Source organism: Erpetoichthys calabaricus, chromosome 3 (assembly GCF_900747795.2).
Source record: "Erpetoichthys calabaricus chromosome 3, fErpCal1.3, whole genome shotgun sequence".
In the NCBI taxonomy this organism is placed as follows: Eukaryota; Metazoa; Chordata; class Cladistia; order Polypteriformes; family Polypteridae; genus Erpetoichthys; species Erpetoichthys calabaricus.
Window position 1 is genome coordinate 142,966,061 of NC_041396.2, and position 16,102 is coordinate 142,982,162.

At 37.0% G+C, this 16,102-nt stretch overlaps 1 protein-coding gene across 1 annotated transcript in view; it reads left to right on the forward strand.

The window, feature by feature from the left end:
- The window catches only part of atad2b (ATPase family AAA domain containing 2B), a 313,933-nt gene that overhangs the window by 288,657 nt on the left and 9,174 nt on the right, over positions 1–16,102 (forward strand). Inside the window, exons 26-27 of the mRNA XM_028798864.2 lie at positions 450–577; positions 9,692–9,820. Of these exons, the coding sequence (XP_028654697.2) occupies positions 450–577; positions 9,692–9,820 (257 nt within the window). The remainder of the gene's footprint in view (positions 1–449; positions 578–9,691; positions 9,821–16,102) is intronic.

Below are 16,102 nucleotides of genomic sequence, written 5' to 3' on the forward strand. Positions count from 1 at the left end.
GGCCAGATGGGAATACTTTATCCTTAGAAACAATGGTTTTCTTCGGCTTTATGCTTTCACTAAATTTGGCTTTTGACAATGTCACACATAAATTGTTAATTTATTTGCTTTCTTTATGTAAACAAGTGACATTTAAAGTATTGTGTGTTTGGCATTATTTTTGCTGTGTTAAAACACCACTGTAAAGATTAATTTTGTTTTTGCTTTATTCTTTTTTAATTGTTTTGGAGTATTCAAACAAATGTGCATTTTCATGTGGCCTTGATGTTGAAAATGAGTTGCTAAATTTCTCATACCAACCAAGATTTCAAGTTTTTCCTGCTTGTTCTTCCAACTCAGTTCATAAGTTTAGTCCTTGTATTATGTTGCTGTTTCTTTGTATTACAGTTCTTCTTTCTTTCATTGTTTATCTGTTATCTCAGTTATGATTACAATCTCATCTTTATCAGGTGCATCCAAAATGAAGAAGTGCCGAAAATCATTTTCAGAGCAGTTGAAAGCAATAAACATAGACAGTATTTCTGAGGAAGTAGTAGAATCCACACTACCATTGATTGTGAACCATGAACGACTGTCAGTAAGTATTGTTATTTTATCATTAGAGCTTGACTTTATTACATAACTGCTTACCACGAGTAAAAAGAAGTCTTCAATATTTAGTTTTACAGAAGAAGGTTAATCACACTTTGCATTATATGTATTTTATGTAAAATACATGAGAACAGATATTAATGGTACATTAATTTCAACACACTTGTTAAAAAATAGTATTTCAAGTGAGGAAAAATGAAACTTGCTGGTCATGGTACTAGGTAGTGGTGACACCTGATTATATATGCAAATAAAAATATTCTGCTCTGGCTATTGCATAGCTTGCAAAGCTCAACATATAGCTAAATAAGGTGACAAATGAAGAGTCAAGTGCTACAGCTTAATGAACAAACTTTACTTGAAAGTCTTGCTCAGTGTTAAATCGCCAATATTGTGAAACTTTGAAAACATACAGCAAATAAAATCAAGTGAGCTTTAAGTATTATTACAAAAGAAGCACAATCGCTGCAGCTGTGTTAAGATGTATCAAAATGTATCAGATAAAGAGGAATCAATCATATGTCTGTTTCTTTAACCAGCTGCATCATGCAGAACAACCTAACATAAGTATTTATTTGGCTATGCTGCTTTAACACAAAAATATACAAAATTGCATTATATCAAGTTTCATACATTAATGATAATAAAGCTGTCAAACATCTTTCTGGAGGTTCAGTATAGACAACTGCAATTAAACCACATCACTTTAGTAAAAGCTGATGTTTTTAATGGTCAGTGTGGGAGGATTTAATGAGATTTCATCATTGGGAATTGAATGTGATTGTACTGCTAAGGACAGTCTGTGAGTGCATCGTTAAGGATGAGTTATGATTGTATCAAGAGGAATAACTTAGGATTACACCATTACAGAAGATCCTGCAAATCCATGACAAAGAATTTCACTGGACTCTGTATACACAACAACAATCTTAGATTTGAACTTTGAAAGATTCCATGGAAAAAATAATAAATGGAATAAGCTCTTAGATATTAATGAAATAAAAACTTTATATTGTTCCTAGCCTAACGAGAGTAATATTTTTTATGAAAACAATATCTTAATTGATAAGTAGAAGTATTTACAGCTCTAGTCTAAAGCACTGTTTTTTTATGTGGATTGTGCCTTCTGATGAGCTACCTAATGCCTGTAATTGCTTTTGTTGCTGGGATTGGCTGTTGCTTATTAATTAATTGATACATATACACCTATTTATAATGTTTCTGAATTTCTGTGATTTTGTTTTTGTATTGTTATATTGTGCTTTTCTGTTTTATATTTTGGCATATTTTATATTGTATTTCACAACTACATTAATTTCCTGGACAGTTTATAATGGAGTTTTGTATTTCAAAACTTGTATTATTTTTTTCAGATTAGTCAAACAATAATAAAGATGCATCATGTTTTTTTAAATAGCTCATTTACTCTATAAAAGAATTGAATGAAGCATTCTTAGCAACTTGACTGTTTGAGTATTGAACTGAATTACATGTTGACTATTTAGAGGTACAGGATGGGCTCTGGGACTCACTAGGCAGTACTGCTTAGTCAGAGTTCCTTACACCCACGTTCAGTCCATTCCTTATCATCTGTGGTTAATTTTGCACTTTCTAAGTGTCTCTACATAGGTTTTCCTTGGGTGCTCTAATCAAAAGACATTTTTTATGTCAATAGCAGCTTTAAATTTGTCCTCTGGGAGTATGCATGAGCGTTACCTAAAGTGGATTGATGTCCTGTTTGCAGTTGATTCCTGCCTTAAGCCCATTAAACTATGGCTTCCTACATTCCTGAAATGGAATAAGTAGATTCAGCAAATGAAAAGATAGATGGGTATTCTAGGTAAACCAAAAAAATATTATGGCATCCCACATTCCCATTTTCCATGGGTTAGATCTAGGGAATCCATTCCCGGGAATTTGGGAATCCTGCATTTCATTCCTGGGAATCCCGGGCTCCCGGGGATGACACAGTGCTACGGCATTTCACATGTGAACGGTTTTAGAACGACCGACACTTATTTTTAATAAAACTACTGCAATATGTTGACACAAATAAAAGACTAACCTTATCTACAAGCAGTTCATGCTGTCATATAAGTACATGTATCTTCAGTTGTGGTAATAAGAGCGTAGAAAGCACAACGTCCTCACAGGTGGCGCAGTGGTAGTGCTGCTGCTTTGCAGTATGGAGAATGTGGAAGATTGTGGGTTCACTTCCCGGTTCCTCCTTGTGTGGATAGCGCTTTGAGTACTGAGAAAACAGCTATACAGTAATCCCTCCTCCATCGCGGGGGTTGCGTTCCAGAGCCACCCGCGAAATAAGAAAATCCACGAAGTAGAAACCATATGTTTATATGGTTATTTTTATATTGTCATGCTTGGGTCACAGATTTGCGCTGAAACACAGGAGGTTGTAGAGAGACAGGAACGTTATTCAAACACTGCAAACAAACATTTGTCTCTTTTTCAAAAGTTTAAACTGTGCTCCATGACAAGACAGAGATGACAGTTCCGTCTCACAATTAAAAGAATACAAACATATCTTCCTCTTCAAAAGAGTGCGTGTCAGGAGCAGAGCATGTCAGAGAGATAGAGAATAGCAAACAAATCAATAGGGCTGTTTGGCTTTTAAGTATGCGAAGCACCGTGGCACAAAGCTGTTGAAGGCGGCAGCTCACACCCCCTCCGTCAGGAGCAGACAAAGAGAGAGAGAGACAGAGTTTGTTTTTCAATCAAAAATCAATACGTGCCCTTCGAGCTTTTAAGTATGCGAAGCACCGTGCAGCATGTCGCTTCAGGAAGCAGCTGTACAGAAGGTAGCAACGTGAAGATAATCTTTCAGCATTTTTAGACGAGCGTCCGTATCGTCTAGGTGTGCGAACAGCCCCTACGTCAGGATCAGAGAAAGTCAACGCAAGAGAGAGAAAAGTAAGTTGGGTAGCTTCTCAGCCATCTGCCAATAGCGTCCCTTGTATGAAATCAACTGGGCAAACCAACTGAGGAAGCATGTACCAGAAATTAAAAGACCCATTGTCCGCAGAAATCCGCGAACCAGCAAAAAATCCGCGATATATATTTAAATATGCTTACATATAAAATCCGCGATGGAGTGAAGCCGTGAAAGGCGAAGCGCGATATAGCGAGGGATTACTGTATAAATGTAATCAATTATTATTATTAACATATCCAGCGTGCGGTCGTCCAGGCAAGAGCGCACCTTCGTGCAGAAGTACACCAGCCGCTGAGAAAGCATGCTGTGCCTCCACTGAAGTAGGCGGCACAATCATCAGATGCTCATACACTTGTTCTAAACAACGCCCGCACTTGCCATTGCTCTGAAACACCGCCATTTCGGCTTTTACTGATGCATCCAGTTTCTTGTCATCATTCTGTGATGGTAAGTTTCTTGGCACAGATAATGTGGATGCAACAGACTGACGCATTGCAATTTCAAGTTGCTGTTCAAAGCTGTTGTCTGATGAAGTGTAAGTTGCAGGAATGGCGCCACCTTAATTATTTTCAGCTATAACTCTGTTGTTTCTTGATCGATTTTTACACTTTTACATGCTATCTATGTGAGCGTTTCCCGGGAATTATAGCAGTGTCATTCCCGGGAATGCGGGAATTAAAAATGTCCAGGAATCCGGGAATGGATTCCCTAGTCAGATCTCAGCCTATGAATGAATGCTTGGAGTTTGTATATTCTATGTGTTTATGTAGGCTTTCTCTGGGTGTTATATCTGAAAGATGCATGTATTGGGTTGTTAGTGACTGCAAATTGGCTCATTTTGAGGTAGTATGGATATATGCTTAAGAGGACTCCGTGATAACAGCAAACCCTGAATGTAGTGCTAGGTTAACTTGTGGTCTGTGAGATGGAGACTGGCACTACAGTGACCCTAATATTTGATTATATATGGTTTGCTAGGCAAGCAAGTTAAACTGATTAGCAACTTTAATGCCAGGGAACCAAGATGAAGGAGACTGCTTAGTTCCATTACAAAAGCAAGACCTCCAAAGGATAGCCTGGTTCCTGATAGTAGTGGAAAAGAATCATTGATTGACTAACCAAAAACCACATCGGTACATTACCCTTACGCCCATCCCAGAGTAGATTCTTACTTTGTGCTTGATGATCCTCGGATAGATTGGAGCCATTTTTACCTTAGAACTGGAATAAGAAGTATCAGAAAAGTAATAATTAAAAATACAGGAAAGATGTATACAACTGTGTTTATTCACAGTAAAGGCAGTATGATTTAATGAGAATTGTTATGGAAACAGGAAGTGACCAATATGTTTTGTGGGATTGGAGTGGCAGTGAATTCGATCTTCCACCAACATGGTCAGGTTTGGGAATGGGCTTGTGCAGGTGGGTTTAGATTGGGTTACAGCTTTAGCAGATATGGGTGGATTTGGGTGTAGCTTCAGCAGGTACTAATGTATTTGGATTTATCTTTACACTCACATGCAAAACTACTGTATAGTACAACCTGCATGCTAATATTCTAAGACTGAAATTAATCTGGAGCAATGCTTCTCTGACACAGAGTGAATCTGCCAAAATATAAGTGTAAAAGAATCAAAGACAAGAGGACTTCAGTTATTGTTTGGAGACATCTAAGTGAATTAGTGGCTCAACCATATTAAAAGGTATATCAGTTCAGTGAGCATTTGTGCGGTATTAGTATTTTTAATACTTTTTTGTTTGGTCTCTATAATTATCATTTTGTTTGTTAAAAATGTTATTTTTGATATTGTTTTTAGTTATTTTGAATGGGAAAACTGGGTTGAAACACCCTTTGTAGGAGGGTATGGTATGTATCACTAGCGCTGTATAGCAGAAAAGAGTAATCCTTTTCATAATAAATTTTTATTTTTTAAAATGAGCAGGAGTATACAGTCATTGGCTCTCGTGTATACCACATCACCATATTAAGTAGAGCTGTTTCAATTATTTTCAAGGTGGTAATTAAAGTGTGTGTCACTTAAAATACTAATGTTTAAAAAAAATACAAAGTAAGGTAAATTGATATGAGTGTAGTGGCAAATAAAAGGAAGTATTGCTAAACAGCAATTTTTTCTTACAGAACACTAAGTAATGTTTTTTGTGTTCTGTGCACAGTGCATAGGTTTTCAATGCCACAATTAAAAATATAAATACAATTTATTATTTTAATTTAGTGGATATTACACTGTACAATGTAATACAGATCCAGTCCAGTCATTAGCTAAATACATTTGTGTAATCCTTGTACTTGTAAATGCAATTGGTGTCTACTTTAATTTGTTTAATTAGTTTAGTGTTTCAGAAATAGGGCTGCTTGACCAGTCTTCAAAAGTAGCTCAAATGTTCATTATATATTTAAAACAGTGTATTTGTACAATAAGTGTGTTTCGGAAATATTTTGTATTTCCATTTTATTGTCAAGTGAAAACCAGTTACAGTACACTTATGCAAAGACATAACTTTTAGAGTAATAAACAAAGTACGCTGGCTGTGCACAATGGATAGCACAACTGCCGTAGGTAAAGGATGGGCAGTCCAAACTGAGGAAACTGTCATGGCGGCCACAGTAACCAAGAAACTGCAGAAACCTCTAAGAATACTGAAATTAAGAAACACTGAGATGCCCTTTAGAGTATATCCTTTCCAGTTAGACACATTTGATATAATATGAATTATCTGCAGTAATCCTAAAAATTAAACTGGGTATATGTAAAGTATACAAAGAGTTCTGTCCATCTGCTTGTATCTGGTTTTCATTTGTCATGCTTCTAGGAAACCAATCCAGGTGGTTTGTCGTGTGGTAATGTGCTATCAGTGCACGCTTCCCAACCAAGGAGACCAGGATAGCATTGGGCAGAAGGTAGGAACCTGTACAGGACACACTCATGCACCCACGCCTACTCATAATGAGACAATTTTGAATTTTTGTTAGATTTTTATTTCAGTATTGCAGTGAATTCAATAGACTGGAGTCAGATGTAAAGAGAAGCCAAGGAAGCACTGAAATGTACTCACTCTTATGAAGTAAACTTCCAAATTACATTAAAATCATATGTGCTTCAGTTTACATGACCCATTTCCAGGTACATGCTGCATATTACCACTTTTTACTATTTTCTATATATAATGACTTGTGTATATTCTGTTTTTGTACATTTTCAGACAGAACTTACTGCTTATAGTCATGGCCTTGTAAGTTAAGTCAAAGGAATTAAAGACCGACAGGCAGGTACCTATTGTTGTTGGGGTTGTGTGTGTGTGTTTGTGAACATGCACTCATGTAATTCAAATGGACAATGGTAAAGAATAAAAAATTAATTGACTTTTAATGTTTCATGGAAGTTTGTGCCAAACCTGCAAGTGTAACAGTATCTTAAATAGCAATCTTACTAGAGTTTTTCAGTAAGGTAATATCAGAAGTGTCTCGAGAGTGATATGCTAGTCAAAAATTATCCTGCAAACAACTAAATGAATTTGAACTTTATTGCCAGGCAACACAGATGCTGAGACTTCTGCTTGGTGTTAACAGTGATCTAGCATGTCCGCGGCTCCGAACGAATGGCCAGTTTTTAATAAATAATCCGTTTGGCCGTGTCAGTCTCTATGGATGTGCACACGCAGCTGCGCGAAGTTGATGAGGTAATTGGGGCGAGACGCACCTGCACGTCAAGGTACTATCGTTCTCAATTGCTTCACTAGCTTCCTGCAGTGCGTCATTGAGGCTCTGTGCCCACAGAGCCGTACAAGTACAGGCTGGCACAGAAAGCGAGAAGACAGTGCGGGTATGGGTCTCGCAACTGAGTGAGGTATGGGCACTCTAGGGACGGATCATACCCACTGATTGTGCAGAGGTGTGGGAGTAATTGAGGTGGCATCCTCTCCAGGGATCTGAGGGAGGACTTTGTGGGCGTGAAGGATATAACAAGAGGACAACCGACCCCGAGCAGTCTGGCAGATACTGACGGAGGCAGCCAAGACGGGGGTCATGAGTGACAGGATCGCAGCTGCTGAAGTCTCCGCCAGTTGAGCGAGCAATGGGTAAGCTTGGGAGACATGGAAGGAGTTGTGCTCGGCTCATTTGTCCCAGTGACTGTTGCTGTTTTTTAGTCTCATTTTAGCCTGGTTTTAAACACTCGGAATTTTCATTGTTTTTATGGATTATTTATTTGTAGAATAATGGAGCACTGCACTTTCTTTTGGATACAAACTGTTTTGATTTTATTGTTTAATAAAAGCACTTTTGCTTTTGTTAGTGTGTGGTTTATCCCCATCTGTCAGCTCATTCGGTTACGTTTTTGATGGTGGCAGGTTTAAGAGGCTTCCAAAACTGGAATAGGGAGCATGGAGCAGGACCCACACCATCACAGTTACATCCATACACAAGAAGATAAATATAATTAACAAAAAATACAATACATGACACAAACACAACAGCAAATGTAACAATGGACATAAAAAATATATATTGTACAAAAAAAAAATATATAAAACAATATGGTAAAAATAGAATTACACTCCCACCCAGGAACTGCTGTTTTGTTTTTTCCCTCAATCACTTTAGGATAACAATTTTATTCTCTTACTGTTTATCATAGAGCAGTGCTTCTCAACCTTTGTGACCTTGATACCCAGTTTTACCATTTTAAGTTCAATGACCCACAGAAAACATTTAAAGTGTAGGTGTGGTTCCCCCTTACCCTTTAGAAATCAAGTATAACTAGAAGAGTAAAGAGAAGGGGTTCTCTTAGTTAAATGAACATGGTTAGAAATGAGGAAAAATTACACTGAACATTGTCTGTCACTTTAGAGGATCAAGTGTTGGTCACATGTCACAATAAATCTGCAAATAAACTGTTCACACTTTTTTTTTAATCAGTGCATAGCCTTCTATTTTTCAAAAAGACAACGCTGTTATCCTCCAGCCTATAGTCATTTAGTTCTTAGTACCAATCAACAATCATCTTTTAAGTGCTTTTTGAAGTTTAAAAAAAAAAAAATAAAAAAAAAATGCAAATTGACCAATAAAGTTGAGTTGAACAGTTTTTCAGAATGTGATAAAAAGAGAGCAGGATGGTGCTTTTAAGTGATTAAAAATAATTAGTCATTTTTTTTGCATACTAAGGTAGTACTAATTTTAGGATTTGATTCCAAAGGCAATTCGAGATTTGAGCACTTTCACCTTTGAATGAATCCACTTAAATCACCTTTGTAACATTACCGGAATACAACCTTAATATTGAGATCTGCTGCAATCTCTTTCACACCAACACCACCAATGTATGGTAGCATGCTCAACTGTAAGCAGCTCAAGTGAACTAATACTATTAGCCTCTGGTAAAATAAATATGTACCTACATACATGAATGCAAATATTGTATACAGAAAAGTACTTAGTTATATAGTTCTTCTGATACATCTGATTAACCAATATGACACTATAATGAGGCCCATTGACAGGTAACACAGCTCTATATTAATAGAGTACTTTCCAGTTTTTGGAAGCATTATTATAATGAAATGTATACCATTTTATTTTAAAGGGTATAAAAATAATACTGTATGATTGGTTTTTGAAACTGTGAATAATTATGAGGACAGCACAGTAAAAAAAAAAAAAAAAGGTACACATCTTAGTTGATATTTATTTTATGTTCATGCTATGTTTGTCAGTTTATACTAGCTGTAGACCCCATTGAACAAATTCTTTGACATCATATTATATTTACAGTTTTTGAAGCACTGTTATAATACAAAAAATATAAAGTTTATTTTAAAGGTTTTAAAAATAATACTGTTTGATCAGTAAGTGAAACTTAATAGTTTAGAGGAAATCATATGAAGTTCAAACACAAGTACAGTACATTTAATTTTGTAGAGTAATACAGGCACAAAAATGAACAGAATAAAACATTAAATAAATAAAATTCTACTTTTAATTGGTATTATTCCAAGATCTGTGTCTTGCATGGAGTTTTAATACAATAACAAGCTTAATCTGTGAAATGCTACTTAGACATCGTAGAACAAGTAGAAGGCATCAGATTTTGTCATAATTGGCTCTTAATTTATTTTTCTTTGTTTGTGTTGCAGAATCTTTTACAGCTGGTGGTTAAAAAGACAGAGAACTTCACTGTTGATCAATTGGAAAGGCTGTATTCGCTGCTAAGCCAGTGCATTTACCGTCACCGCAGGGATTATGATAAAACACATCTTACTGAGGTAAATTTAGTAAAATTCATTTTTATATGATCTGCTGTATTTAAGGAGGACATCATTAATAAATATGAAGTATAGTAGGGATATGCTGTGAAGAATGTTTTACTACACAAGTTTAAGAGGTCACTGGGGTAAGTCATATCAAGCAGGCAAGTTGTATAATAAAAGTCCTCCTTTAGTGATTTAAGGAATTAGTACAATTAGTAAACATAAAAGCGTATATTTTTTATAAAGCACTTGATCTTATTACAAATTCCACATAATGCTTACTAGCATTTTTGAAATCTTTACTGTATTTATTGATCAGTTAGTCTTATCTTCACTGCTGTTTGTATATATTTTGAGATCATATATTTGCACTTCTGCATTTTCTTTTTGACACAATTGTGTTTTTTTGTTGTTTTTGAAGTTGATTGTTTATGCAGTACAGTCACATATGTATAAAGTTACTATGGGTAAGCAGATTTCCAGGCCAAGTGACCACATGGGAAGAGGTCCCCTTGGTGCGTTTCTTTTCGTTTGTAATGAGGATGTTTTGGGTATCTTGTATTGATTAAATTAAAACGAATACAAAACAACTTGTGTGATATAACATAAAAATACCAGTTTATGCGTACTGTATATATTTTTATACATGCACTTGTTTTGTATATGTACAGTATCTGTGTGCATTGTGATTTAAAGGGCATACATGACCAACTCTCCTCAGTCAGCAAAATGCCTAAATGGCTGTTGAATACTTAATAATATTAGAATTTTGACAAACGAGTAAAGGTCATTTAGTCTGTCAAGCTTGTTTGATTAGTTAATAGCTATATTTTCCCAACTGTGCACAGACAACAATTGGATCAGGATCCCAACCCAGCACTCTGAGTCAGTTAAGGACGAGCACCAACCAGTCCACCACCATGGGATCCTTAATACAGTTGTGAAATGACCTGCCTGCTACAGTGCTACACAGACACATTCCTCTTCTCTCCTCATGTTTTGCTGTCTTTCTCTTCAGACCCTGGTTTTTCTGCTTTCCAGAAAGAGTGTTTGTCATTTTCTCCCTCACTCTTACCTCATTTTGCCTAAAGTGTGTATTAATCCCTTTCTTGAGGTTACTTCTGGCCAGAATCACCTTTAGTGTCAGCCGGCTTTAATTTGGTTCATAGACCGTAACATCATTCAACTCAACAGATATCTCTTGAGTTGTTTTTCTGCCTGAACTATGTCATGACCAGCACTCCATCTCTGACATCCACGCCGTGTCTCTCTCTCTCTCTCTCATTGGAAATGGTTTGAGGTGAGTATGTGGAAGTGTATGTGTGGAGACTATCTAACAGTCAGGGCCTGACTTACAAAACTGTTGAACATTCTTACCCATATTTGCCAAGTAGAATCATTTCAATTTACTGTCTCTTATTTTCTGTGTGCCATGATGACCACCCAATACATGTAAGTGATTTGAAATACATTTACCCTCTGTGAATAAGGAACGACTAACTGCTCTATAAAGCCTGCAGTAACTCGATTAGATATCACCCAGTATAAGAAACTCCTTTAAATTAAAAAAACTGTGAACTTTTTAAACTGAGTGCGTCTTGCCATCTGTATAACTCATCATCCGCCAAGTGAGTCTGTTTCAGCACAAGTTCCAAGCCAATGTCCTCTTTTTGAAACCGGAAGAATTCTGGCTGTACACCACTCATCAATAGAATCCCGGAAGCCTATGGAAAAAACCTGTAATCCCAGCCACCTTAAATTCCTTCACACCTCTCCATCAGCGTCTTTTATTTTCCAAATATGTTGATGAGCACAAGCAGCCTGCTATCCCATCCCCCCACCTCCCCCTACTGCCCCCCACCCTGCCCCCCTCAACGGAGCTCAACTTGGCCAAAAACTTCTCCCAGCTCAGGGCTCCTAATCTGTGTGTGAGGTGCCTGGAGTTGTATAGGGTAAATAATACAGTATATCGTTATTTGGAATACATGCATTTCATGTGTGTACCGTGTCAACAAAGATCTGGGTAAGTGTAGGATGAAAAGAAATGCGAGGTAAGAAATGCTGAACACATACCTAAAGCAGAAACGTTGTCCATGTTATTCTAATAATGATGTGAAGTGTATAATATGTGAAGACTTTAGTCCAAATACCAAATAAACGTGCGCTTTTATTCAAGAATATAACCAAAGTAAAAAAAAGCAAAAAAACATTCAATGTACTTGTTGCTGTCAGTGAGTTACAAACCCAAGCTGAAATATCAATCGACAGATAGTTAATACGTATTCTTGGATGGTGCACAGGTAGGAACCTTATAGTCGAAAGGTTGCCGGTTCGAGTCCCGGTGCTCCGCGTTTTGAGTAGTGATCTGCTATTATTATTATTACTATAATAAAAACATACATTTGATCTGAGTCTGTAACACCCAGTGTTAATTTTTGCTACTTGTAAAACTTAGTGCTTTTTTTTATTATTATTATTCAATTTTATCTATACATATTAATAAAAGGCAAAGCCCTCACTGACTGACTGACTGACTGAGTGACTGACTGACTGACAGACTGACCCATCACTAATTCTTGAACTTCCCGTGTAGGTGGAAGGCTGAAATTTGGCAGGCTCATGCCTTACAGCTTACTTACAAAAGTTAGGCAGGTTTCATTTCGAAATTCTACGCGTAATGGTCATAACGGGAACCTGTTTTTTGTCCATATACTCTAATGGAGGAGGCGGAGTCACCTATCGCGTCATCACGCCTCCTACGTAATCACGTGAACTAAAAACAAGGAAGAGATTTACAGCACGAGTCAAACGCGGGAACGAAGGTAAATGACGTTAATTTTGAGTGTCTTTTAATACTGTGTAAGCATACATATTAACACGTGCAATTAAACGTGTGCATTTACGGGGTGATTTCTCAGGCTTAAAAGCTCGCCTTTTATCAAACGCAGGAACAAAGGTAAATGACGTTGTTCACTGTCTTTTAATACTGTGTAAGCATACATATTAACACGTGCAATTAAACGTGTGCATTTACGGGGTGATTTCTCAAGCTTAAAAGCTCGCCTTTTACTAAAAAGGTAAATGCATACTGTTTTCATTCTGAAGGGCACAAACCACGTTAGATTTCAGCCGTTAAACTCGCAAAAATGTCGGTACACCAGATAAATAAGCGCAACATATTATCAGTTGTATTGTATGCTTACAATACATATAGAAATGTGTTAATCGTTAACTAATATCATGGGATGGTGTTTTTCAACTCGCGCCTTGATTTAAACAATTGCATTTCTTGGTGGGTTTGCGTAGCTTATTGTCAATATCTTTACACCTCTTTTTAAGACTTAATTTAAAAAGGTTTTCTTTTGTTCTTAATTAAAATTTAAAAGCAATACTTCACCGCTGCGAAGCCCCTCTAGCGCTGACGTCCGAGGTTCGATTACCGTAAGTGAGTGCAGTGAGTGTGTACGCTTGATGAGCCAAGAATAAGGGGGAAAGACGTGTCGCGTACTCTTTGCATTATTTGACAGTAAACTATTTTGAATCATTCTATGATCTGCTTCTCACAACTGAAGGCACCGTGGCTGATGTTACCTCACTTGCTGGCCAACCATAAGCGTTACCTGGTAGGTAACCAGCCACTCACTTCACTCCCTTACGGGAATCGAACCTCGGATATCAGCGCTACAGGCAAAGCCCCTAAAATTGCGCCACGGCGTGTGGTTCGTTTATTTGACAACATGTAGATCGGGGTAATTACATTCCGCGCCACAGCGTGTGGTTCGTTTATTTGACAACATGTAGATCGGGGTAATTACATTCACGGCATTCGTAGTCTGATTCACGATCTGATTGTATGGGTGGTTACCTACCAGGTAACGCTTATAGTTGGCCACCAAGTCAGGTCGAAGTGATCACTCGAGTGAAGGCAGCTTCACAAAAAAACAGATCCTTAACAAACTGTTAATTAGTATATTTTCCCTCAATTTAAAAAGGTTTTCTTTTCTTCTTAATAAAAATGTAAAAGCGGTACTTCGCCGGTGCGAAGCGCGTGGATTTGACCGACTGACACATACAGACATATTCATGAGTGCAGGTACTTCGGAAAGAAAGCACCGTGTAAACCTAAAGTTTAAATTAAGTTCATAGACCTACAAAAGGTTGCCATTCATTTGAGGCAAGATTGCTTTTCTTCTGTACAACTATACGTTGCATTCTCAAGAGAGTGCTTGCACAGCTTCATGTATGTATGTATGTATGTATGTATGTATGTATGTATGTATGTATGTATGTATGTATGTATGTCTATATATAAATATGTAAGCTTATAAGTACTGCCTTACTTCTCTTTAAGAAAGGAAGATGTAATGATACTTGATTTAAACAATTCCATGTCTTCCTGGGTTTGCGTAGCTTATTGTCAATATCTTTACACCTTTTTTTAAGACTTATTGACTGAAACGGGCTTTCACGAAAAAAGTTAGGGCTTTGCTATAGGATACACCCTCCACAAGTTAAGCAAGTAAAAATAAAATATATATTTCTGTTTTATTTAAACCTTTTAAGTTTGTATGCATAGCCCCATTTGGCTGTTTTATTTTTTTTTTCTTTCTTCAGTAATATTTAATCTCCTTAAAGAAAAAGAACATATGCATTTTACTTTTTTTGTATCTCTTTAGTAATATTTTAGTGTAAAAGGATAACCAGTATTTAAACCTTTTATGTTACTTTATAAATTTATTTTACACAATGTTGAAAAATTAATAAGAAAGCTACATATTTTGGCAGCTGCTGCTTTAATTTTCAATGAAATGAAAAAAGCTCTCCAAGAGAAAACGTCAATGAAGAAGAAACAGTTTGCACTATCTAAAAAGGAGAAACCCTCATTTATAAAAGTTTGCTGCAGATGACTTAACTGAAAATAAATGAATAGTTCCTATGTGTAAAATACATATTTATCTATTTTACTTATGCCTTTATTCCAGCAACTTGCAACATCTGAGGTACAATTTGTTACATTACTTTTGTTTTTTGCAGCACAGGCAGGTGAAGTGACTTCCTCAGGGTCACACTGTGGTGTCAGTACCAGGATTTGAACTGACAAGCTCCGGGTTTACTGAAATATTACTGAAGAAAGAAAAAAAACGAAAACGGGCAAATAGGGCTATGCATACAGATGTCCATCCCATCCATTATCCAACCCGCTATATCCTAAATACAGGAGCCAATAAGTAGATATGTATATATACAGTATATATATATATATATATATATATATATATATATATATATATATATATGTATATATATATATATGTATGTGAATGTATGTATGTATATATGTATGTCTATATTTATATCTATATATATATATATATATATATATATATATATATATATATATATATATATATATATGTAGATATGTAAATTTGTATATGTGTATATATATATATGTATATGTGGATGTGTATATGTATATATATGTATATGTAGATATGTATATATATATGTATATATGTTTATGTATATATATGGTTACATAACCTCTTTAACACACTACTTCTCCGCTGCGAAGCGCGGGTATTTTGCTATATGTAGATATCTGTATATGTAGATATGTGTATATATGTATATGTATATATATATATATATATATATATATATATGTGTTTACATAACCTCTTTAACACACTACTTCTCCACTGCGAAGCGCGGGTATTTTGCTATATATATATATATATGCCCCTCCTTTAATCGCCACCTTATCGTGGTGGAGGAGTTTGCGTGTCCCAATGATCCTAGGAGCTCTGTTGTCCGGGGCTTTATGCCCCTGGTAGGGCCACCCAAGGCAAACTGGTCCTAGGTGAGGGATGAGACAAAGAGCGGTTAAAACAAACCTCCTATGAAGAAAAACAATTTTGGACGGTGTTTTCCCTTGCCCGGACGTGGGTCACCGGGGCCCCACTCTGGAGCCAGGCCTGGAGGTGGGGCTCGATGGCGAGCGCCAGGTGGCCGGGTCTGCACACATGGGGCTCGGCCGGGCACAGCCCGAAGAGGCAAAGTGGGTTCCCCTTCCCATGGGCTCACCACCTATGGGAGGGGCCAAGGAGGTCGGGTGCAGTGTGAGTTGGGTGGTGGCCGAAGGCGGGGACCTTGGCGGTCTGATCCTCGGCTACAGAAGCTGGCTCTTGGGATGTGGAATGTCACCTCTCTGAAGGGGAAGGAGCCTGAGCTAGTGCGCGAAGTTGAGAGGTTCCGGCTAGATATAGTCGGACTCACCTCGACGCACAGCTTGGA